Source organism: Thalia democratica, chromosome 9, assembly GCF_965202585.1.
Source record: "Thalia democratica chromosome 9, ktThaDemo2.hap1.1, whole genome shotgun sequence".
Classification (NCBI taxonomy): domain Eukaryota; kingdom Metazoa; phylum Chordata; class Thaliacea; order Salpida; family Salpidae; genus Thalia; species Thalia democratica.
Genome location: NC_139173.1, coordinates 17,950,456 through 17,960,388, shown reverse-complemented (window position 1 = coordinate 17,960,388; position 9,933 = coordinate 17,950,456). Strand labels below are relative to the sequence as shown.

The window sequence follows — 9,933 nt, the reverse complement described above, 5'->3', positions numbered from 1 at the left end:
AATAAAGTAGTCAAGAACAATGTATAAATTTAGTTTTTGCCTTGTTTTGAGTTTTTTATACTACAATGGAGTTCATTCTGGTTAGTTAATTTTGTTTTGTCATTTATGAAAAAAAAGATATTCAAAAAAGCGTACTTGAAACATACAAAAATGAGATGTAAATAAGCTAAAAATCATAAAATTTTGTAGCTTTTCTTTTTTAATTTAGTGCTGTGTAGTACCTATTTCACAATTTTAAAACAATGTACTGCTTATTTGAATATTCCAAACAAATAATACTTTTTTCAGTTTCAAGTTTTCTTAAAAAAACGTCTTAAATTAAACTTTTTTATCAACAACTGTTTATATACATCATTATGGATTAATATTAAAAAGTACAATTTATTTTTATTTTTATTTAAACTTTAAACCTTAAGTTAAAGCTTAATAGTAACAATAAAACTTATTGAAAAACTTCTAAACTATTTTTACTGAGGTAAACTGCATGTACTTTGTAGAAAACGAAAGTATAAACTAATTAATCAATTAATAAATGATATATAATTAAAACGACCAAGTTTAATGTAATGATTTTAGGCTATTTTACTTTTTAAGACTAGTTCCAATATTGTACATACTAATTTTCTACAGTTAATTGTACAGTTTGCAAACTATGAATGGCATGCTATAAACTTCATTTTAAACACAACAGTTTAGTTACGACCGAACTACAATGTTAACTTAAACTGCTTTATGAATTATTTACTAAAAAAAAAACATTTTATCATTTTAGAATTTAAGTTTAACAATTTTTTATAGACCGGAGTTGTCCAAAATTGCGAGCACCGTCTAACGGAAAGCTGTTGAATTGTTGGAGATCCAAGGAAAACAGTAAGTGTTACTTCTCCTGCAATCCGGGATTTGTCAAAAGTTCGGGTTCGACCGCTACGTGTCGCTGTGACCCTTCTGGTTGTAAGTGGGTCGGGGAAAGATTTGCTTGCAGTTAGTAAACTGTTATTTTTATAGTTTAAATTAAAAAAAAAACTTGCTTACAGAAGAGTACTCTTTTTAGTTGTACTAATTTTGAGCTTGAAATTATATTTTTCGCTATTAGTTTTTACAACAAATAAAAGATTAATTTCATCTAAGTGAGGTTAACTTGTTAAAAAAGAACTGATTTTTTAATAAAAACCTTAAAGTATATGATTAAGAAGCATTTTATTACAGTATTGTTTTCAAAGGTGCAAAAAAAGTTGTTGTATAACTTTAAAAAGAAGTTAACTCTGCAAAGAGATTTTTTTATTTACCTCTAACATTATTATTTTATGTGAACTCCCTTTCTTCTAAAAGTTATCTGAAGAAAAGAAACTTAAACCTACTTATAATTTTATAAAGGTTTACCCTTTGCGGAAAAAAAAACTAAATTATAACTCAACTTGTTTTAAGATATTTAAAACAGTGCTATAAATATAGAAAAAATTGAAACTTGACGAACATTAAATTAAGAAAATATATTTAATTAACAATTTAGTTGTTCTCATATATATATAAATGAAATGATTCAAGTTATTATTATTTAAGTTAAAATAAAATATTTTTTGTTAAATCTTAAAAAGGATTGTATTTTTTAAAAAGTTTAAAACTTTTCAATGTGTCACACAACGCTGTAATTTCCTAAATACGCACGTTTTATGAATCATTATTTTTCTTGTATTTTTTTAAGCTGTGTATGTCTTATGACAAAAAGTCACGTTAAAATGTATTTCTTAAAGGTTTTAATTTTGTAAAAAATAAAAATAGTATATCTTGCTCATCGCTACATGTTAACAGAAATGCTACGATGTTTTATTTTTTTATAAGCATACTAACATCAAAGAATTATTTGAAATTTACTTTTAAAGATCAACTTACTTCAACCAAAAAATCAAAAATATTTCTACAACACACAGCTTGAACAAGTATTATATTTTAATTAATCAAAATTCAAAATTTTTAGGAAGAAGACCAGTTGTTAACGCAAAATCTTCGCAAGCTGAAGTGTGCAAATATCCTGATTTCAGCCAAGCATCTTTCGGTGTTGTTGAAATCTCACCCAATGGAGCCTTCATAAGATTGCAATTGAGACCAAAAAAAGTTGTTGATAACGGATTTACCATCGCACTAGTCTTTCCAAGGTATAAATTATTCTGATCAATAAAGATACTTTTTTTTTAAATTTTGTTTTGAAACAAAAAATTATCTAGTTTACTTAATAAAACTAAAAGATACCATTATCACTAGAGATAACATACTCACATTTAAAAAGCTCATTGTAATTGTTCAAAAGTTCTAAATTTATCTTTTTTTTATATAATTACGATGCTTCCAAAGCTGATAAGGCGTCTCTACAGCCATCAGTTAACCAATTTAAGTTTATAATTAATATTTTTTTGTGAAACGTTGAAACTAGTTATTTCATAAAAGAATGTAAGTGCTTAAATATAATTGATTTAATACTGATTTAGTTGACTTTGGTTAAGAACACTTGATTTTACACTTTTTACATAAACACAAAAAGACTACCTACTAAAACAAATTACAACAATCTTTGGCTTTTAGGGCATTCCCCCAAGATGTAACATTTTCTGCCGGTCAAGTCGATGTTACCAGGGCTGAAAATTCGAGGATACTAGTTGTCAACAGCAAAGATCACAATAAGGACATCTCTTCCATGGATGTGTACTCTTTCTACATCCAACTAAAAAGCAACAAACGGCTCAACCCATCTCTTTTTACAGGTTACTTTTTATTTCTTTTTTATATTTAAATTAATATAATTATACAGTAGAACTACTACTTAAGCTTATAAGACAAAAAAAGTTTCCATAACTTATTTACAAAATTTTCTAAACGATACTATTTTGCTGAATTGTTACGAATCTTAGGATAAACACGAAATGTCTTTAGTAGTACAACTAATTGACTTTCGAAGTATTTCTAGGTCTTTCTATCATTCTTAAATAAATTTTTTAAACATTTTAATGAACATTTAACTTTTGTATTTGAAAATTAAAGCTTGGACTTGAATACTTTTTTAACTAAAAAACTTACTTTTCACAGCGTTGGTTGGGTTTTATAATGAAAAAGTGTCAGCATCGGATGTCAACTGCATTTTAGATGAAGTCACAGTTCGACCAACTCCAAAACCAACATCTTCACCTGTCACAAGATCTACTACGGCTAAACCGACACCAAAACCTACTACAACTAAGCAGACTCCAAAACCTACTACAACTAAGCAGACTCAAAAAACTACAACAACTAAAAAGCCTGAAACAGAACCGACTACCACTACAAAACAGCCCGTTGTTCCGTCTGGCTGCGAAAGTAAGAGTTGTTTTTTTTTGATAAGCTTGTTTGATGTTTTAAAAGCTTTAAAAAAATGTTTGTTTTAACGCACAAAAATATAGTAAGTTATTAACTTTTAATTTCGCTTTTAAGCGCAAACAACGTCTTTAAAAAAAATTAAATAAAATAGTTGTTATACAAAACTAGGCTCAATTTTTTTCCAAAACTTCACAGTTTTATCAAACGATGGAGACAAGCCGGGCTACATCATCCTGAACAGTGGTTGGGAGGAAAACGGAGTCCAAAAATATTCAGCCAGAGCGCAAGTTTTCAAAAATGCCAACGAAATAAACAACTGGATCATGAAGCTCGAGTTTGAGACTCCTATTAACGAGATCGAAGTAAAATAAAAAAAACTTTGGTTCTACGTTGTACTTATGATTTTAAACTTGCTGTATATTGTTTTAACAAAACAGTTAAAACTAATTAGAGCTGGAAAATAGTGCTTGTTTTTCAACACTTATTGTCATTAAAATGTGTGTGTGATCTCGAAAAGTGAGAAAACTGTTTTTACCTAAAAGGTAATAAAAATTAAAACTTTTGCAGACATTCATAGCTAACGCAGAAGGACCGTTTTCAGACGGAATGGTTTGGATTTTGAAACCAAAAAGTTTTAACGTCAACCAACAAACTCTATTGCAAATTTTGATGATTTTAAAACATGATGAAAGCTCTGCGCCTTCATGTAAGTTATTTTAATATTAATGTTATACAGAGTTGTATTTCAAAGTTTATAAAAAAAATCATGAAGCTAATAAAATAACTGAACAGCTTAATAGTTTTTAACTCAAAATCATCCAAAAATGCATAAACAATTGTTATTTTCATTTTTATAAATTTTTAAGAAGTATACTTAGATCTAAGGCTTACGCTTCAAGTGATAAAAAGAATAACAACAAAGTTAAAAGAATAAAGAGCACTTTACATATTGAATATAATTCATGTCAGGCAAAGTAACTTTTTGCAACAACGGAGCTTCCCCTAACATGGGAACAACTGCAACAACATCAAGTCCTGACAACTCCCTAACAACTTCAGAACCTGTTGTCCCTGGCAACAGATGTTCTGGACCCTCGTCTCAACTTCCCTCCTTCTCCAGGCAAACTGACACCTCAGGGTATACCCAACTTGAAACATCTTGTTTGTTTTTGTTTATATTCAAGTTTTTAACAAAAAGTATATTTTTTAATTGTTTGTATATTTCGTTGTTTTTTGTGATCCGTTTATAAAACTTGATTAGAAAAAAAAATTATATAAGAAGAACTTTATAACGTTTAGAATTTTTATGCCTACACTAAACATCCTTAACACCTCAATACATAGTTTTCTTTTCTAGAGAACTTACAAATTTCTTTGGTAAATAACAAAAAATAAATAATCAGACCTCAACAAATTGAAATACGACTACAATCAAGTCCTTCACTACTCCCTACTTTTTTACGAAGCTCAGAGATCCGGAAAAATATTACCTGACACCAGAATAGGTTTCAGAGGAGATTCAGGACTGAAAGACGGATGCGATGTTGGTATTGATCTCAGCAAGGGGTACTATGACGGTTAATTTTTAATTGGACATATTTATTAGACTAAATTTTTTTTATGTAATCACAAAAAAAATTTAAACTATAACTTTTTTTAGATTTTTTAAGGTAACTATAAAAAAGACTTTGAGCTAAAAATTCACTTAAAATTTAAAAAAGTATTTATAAAAGTATGTGGAGATTATGGTGTATTTTTTAAAGTGAGCAACTAAGTTTTACAGTCAGAATATTTATACGTCAGTAAATATAAATTTGAGATAATTAAACCATTTCATCATTCAGAAAACACTTATTTTGTAAAATAAACAAGACATTTTTTCAATAATATTTCGTTAGTACAGAAAGTTATAAGTACAACTACATTTTAAATAAGCTTATAATACTAGTGCAAAAGATAAACTTAAAAAACATTTGTAACAGCGGGAGACAATGTGAAGTTTGGATTTCCTATGGCTTTCACTGTTACTACAGTTGCTTGGGGAATGATCGAGTTTGAAGATGCATACAAGCAAGCTGGGGAATTTACGAGAGGATTGGAAATGATAAAGTGGGCAACTGACTACTTTATCGCAGCTCACCCAACTAAATTTGAACTGTACGCTCAAGTTAGTTTTACTTAATACTTAAGTTTATTTTAAAACTATTTTTAAGTAATATATAAAATAATTTGAGTTAGTGATAGTTTAAGTTACCTTAATTGAACTCTTTTTAGTTTTGTTTGTGCTACTACAGAAACTTACTATACAGTTATCATGTCTTATAGATTTAGTTTTAAATATTTTTTATTAGTTTTTATAACAAAGCAGTATAGCGGTGTACGACTCGATAACCGAAAGGTTTCTTTGTACACCAGGTCCTTAGACCAAACTTTTTGAGCGTTTAAACAAGTCAATAAACAGAATAGATATATAGATAATTTATAAGGTTATTTTTCATATATTTACATTTATAACATTTTATTTTTGCAATAAAAGTTAAGTTTATTTTGATTTTAAACTTTGAATAGAACAACATATACGTAAACCGTTACAACTCAGAGTAGTTGTCATTAAAAAAATAAAGAACAGTACAAACTTACTTTAAGTGTTTTTTAATTTTAATGATGAGTTGTAGTTTAGTATTGCAACAATTATATAAATGCTAAAATTATTAATTAAGAAAAAACGGAATACAAATATTAAGATTTTATTACGTATTTATCAGCTTTAGTGAAACAACAAGATAAAAAAACATACATAAAAAACTTATTAAACTTCTTAAAAAAAAAGACTTACATATTTTAAATTTTTATATTGACAGGTAATGGACGCAAGCGAGGATCATGGAAGATGGGAACGACCTGAGGAAGCTCCGCAGATGAGGAGGCTGTACAAAATTGACCAGAACAACCCAGGAACCGAACTGGCTGCTGAAACGTCAGCAGCGTTGAGCGCAGCCTCAGTACTTTTCAGGAATGAGGATCCTGCATACTCGGATCTGCTGATTAGACACGCGGAAGAACTGTACGTGTTTGCCGATACATACAGGTATTTAATTGGATTGTTGATATTTTTTTTTCTGTCAGTAAGCTTTTAATATTAATAAATAATCTCAGTCAGGTTCCTTTTTAATGTAATTTAAAACGATGTAGATGTTCAAATTATAAAGTATTAATTTAATCAAGTAACCTTAGATGTTTGAACTTCCTGATAAGAATATTTTGTACTCGACGAAAGTTTTCAAATTGATTGAAAAATACATACAATAAAAAATTAGTTGTGTTAATGTAATAAATTTTGATTGAACTTAAGTTTTTAAAGTAGTATTAAAGCAGTAAAAGATGCGTTAATAAAGTAGAGCTTGTTAAGATATAAATTTATTTATAAATAAAAAAGTTAATTAATCAAATAAAAATTAATTATTTCTATAATTCATTACTAAGAGATCCAGCGAGAAAAAAAGTAACCTCTAAAAGACTTTTATTTCTAATTAAACAGGAAGAATTACCATCATTCAGTTCCAGGGGTATCAAGTTACTACAAGTCTTGGAGTGGGTTCGACGATGAACTTTTGTGGGGTCTAGCCTGGTTGTTCAAGGCAACGAACAACAATATGTACCTTAATAAAATTGAAAGTGCTTACGATTCGTTAGGTGGCGGCAACACACCGTCGGAATTTTCCTGGGACAACAAAGTAGCTGGTGTTCAGGTGGGTGTTTAGATACTACACTACTTTTCGACATTTTGAAAATGCAATAGAGTTTTAAATAATTCTAGATGAAATGCTAAATTACACGTAATATTTATACTATTATTTGCCACATTAATATTTTTTCAACTAATCATTTATATTCAGGAGGTTTAAATTTTTTTGACACTAAATATGACTTTCTCATGTAGTAAAATTTAAGTCTAAAACCAAATATTAATTAAAAATGTTCTAAATGAATAAAATTCTATAACCAAATATTCTTTAAAATAGACTGCGAAAACTTTAAACCTGATAACATTTTAACAACAATTGCAAATTGAGGTACAGTAAAATTACAGTATATAACATAGCTTTACTTCATAAAAATAATTAAGAATAAATAATGTATGTTTTTAATAGTTAATGATTTCAAAAGCTGTTTAGAAAATTATTAATACTTCAAAGGTGCTTATGGCCTCAATGACTGGCAAAAGTAAATACAGGGAAGATGTCCAAAACTTCATAGACCTGGCAATATCGACTAAAACCACTCCAATGGGTCTAACGTGGAAGAGTAGATGGGGTCCTAATAGATACGCAGGTATAATAAAATAAATACAGCTTATTTTAATATGTATCGTTAATCAAAAACACATTCATTTTCATAAATCTTATCATCGTATGTCTTCTAAAAAAATACTTGTTTTCAAACTAAAACTAGTACAAATTTAAGTAGTATTCCTAAATTTATTATTTAAAACGAAAAGGTTATAGTATTTTATTCAAATTAGCTTTGTTTTTAATCAAACTAACTTTACTTGTAAAACATTTATTAGTATAAAACAACAGTTAATATTCTAAATTTATTGTTACATTTTTTTTTGTAGTAGCGTTCAGTTATTATACTTTTTTTACTCATCTTAGAATAAAATACAAACAAATCTAAAATTTTAGCTGAAAATAAGTATATATTGTTCTACCGAATACTATATTTCGTAAATTTTTTCAACATTTAAATGAAACTAGTCATCATACATAAAATTTATAATTTGTGTTTGTACAATATGAATCTTTCAACTTTTTATCTGCAGATATTAGATAGCACGAGTTTCAAAACAAAAAATATAATAAAAGCAAAAAAGTATTAAATTTTTTTCTTCACAAAACATTACTATATCACTTCGAACAGCAAACTACGCAGCCATCGCGGCAGTTGCAGGGAAAATATCTCCTCCTCTTCAGAACAGGCAGGGATTCCTGAGGTACGCCAAACACCAGATCAACTATCTGCTCGGAGACAATGAAATTCAAAGTAGTTACGTTGTCGGTTTTGGGCAAAATCCACCTAAAAGACCGCATCACAGGGCGAGGTTTGTTGTAAAGAATGATGTAGTTTCCTAAAATGTAAGCTATAAATACTTCTTTTTTTTGTTATTTATAGCTAGGTAATAAGCTGTATAATTTAATAACTAAGTAAATAAAGTTACAGTTTTGTTATATCTATAAATGTATACTTATTTCAAATATACCTATTGTTATTTCTAATTAAAACAAAAATAATAATAATTCTAAATTATTTTTTTATTTAATTTAAAACTGTGTAGTCATGATTAAATAATATTGAGCACTATAAAGCAATACTTAGTCTCTATAAAGTACATAATGTATAACAGTTTCTGTCTACTTTGACTTCTAAATAAAATGTGTAAAATAACTAAACAAAATTAACTTTTGTATAAACGTTGCTTTTTTAAACACTTTATTTTATAAAACTTCTCTTTAAACGTGTCTTACATACAAACCAACTAACAGTTCGTGTCCGGCGTGGAGAAACCTTAGCGGGCTTCAAAAGTGCGACTTCAACTCCGGTCTCAATCCGGACCAGGACAACCCGCACATTTTGTTCGGGGCCCTGGTGGGTGGTCCGGACGAGAGTGGTGGGTATGTGGACTCGAGAGATGACTATGTGGCGAACGAGGTCGCTACCGACTACAACGCCGGTTTCCAAACAGCTGTTGCTGGTTTGTTTGGCTGTTTAATATATGTGTTTTTAAACACTCTAACAAATTTTTGTGATGCTTTTTACTTAATTAAATTCTAATTAGCTGATTTGCAATGGCCTTTGATTATTAATTTTATAGTTGTACAGTAATAGTATATTCGTAGAGTTTTGAAATTAAAATATAAACAACTTGCAATGTTTTTTTTACAGGAGTTCTTCACTATACTTTGAACGGAGAGCTAAATTAGGAGGTCGTTGGTTTGCAATCAAGCTTAACTATATTGGTTTTCGATAATAAATTTTAAATCTTTTTATAAATTGACTTGTAATAAAACTTCAAAGTTAGAACAAACTAGCAAAGTTTCATTATATAAAAAATTAATTTTCTAAAGTAAAGTAAATTTTTTTCATTTTTAGCTCATTATAATATTGATTAAGTTTGGGTATGCAACTCGATGACCGAGAGGTCTTTTTGCTATCCAGGTCATTGAACCAAAACATTTTTGAGCAAAAATTTTTGTTTTTTTTTTTTTTTTTCGCTTTTTGTTCAATAAACTATTGTAAAAAGACGTAAAAAATGATTTAATATTATATTATGATATAAAATACAACTGTTAGAAGCCATTGAAACTTAGGTTTTTCGTAGTACGAAGTACAAACGTATCAAGTTTCATACAAACCAAATATATTTTGTGGTAACTCCTCAGTTGTTTACATAGCAATAAAAGATTAAGTTTTTTTCAACACAATCGTAAGGTAAACAATGAAAGTTAATTCAAGGCAACAATAATTAGCAAATGTATATAAAAAATTAAATTAACAAGAAATTTACTTTTAAAAGAAAAAAAAAAGTAC

General features: G+C 28.3%; 1 protein-coding gene across 1 annotated transcript; it reads left to right on the top strand.

The window, feature by feature from the left end:
- LOC145843769 (uncharacterized) lies at positions 1–9,559 on the top strand. The gene is made up of 16 exons (XM_082950992.1): positions 1–80; positions 799–981; positions 1,976–2,153; positions 2,578–2,756; positions 3,079–3,345; positions 3,541–3,707; positions 3,913–4,051; positions 4,315–4,506; positions 4,749–4,922; positions 5,328–5,512; positions 6,207–6,433; positions 6,884–7,094; positions 7,542–7,677; positions 8,266–8,446; positions 8,889–9,097; positions 9,289–9,559. The coding sequence occupies exons 1-16, from the start codon at positions 20–22 to the stop codon at positions 9,324–9,326; spliced, it is 2,727 nt and encodes a 908-aa protein (XP_082807118.1). The 5' UTR covers positions 1–19; the 3' UTR covers positions 9,327–9,559.
- Positions 9,560–9,933: the final 374 nt, after the last annotated feature.

What these genes read in the sequence shown, in the direction of transcription:
- LOC145843769 (XM_082950992.1), top strand. Translation starts at nt 20, where the DNA reads ATGTATAAATTTAGTTTTTGCCTTGTTTTGAGTTTTTTATACTACAAT. An exon ending in CAGCAAGGGGTACTATGACG is followed by an intron (nt 4,923 to 5,327) that starts GTTAATTTTTAA and finishes CATTTGTAACAG; the next exon opens with CGGGAGACAATGTGAAGTTT. An exon ending in AATTTGAACTGTACGCTCAA is followed by an intron (nt 5,513 to 6,206) that starts GTTAGTTTTACT and finishes TTATATTGACAG; the next exon opens with GTAATGGACGCAAGCGAGGA.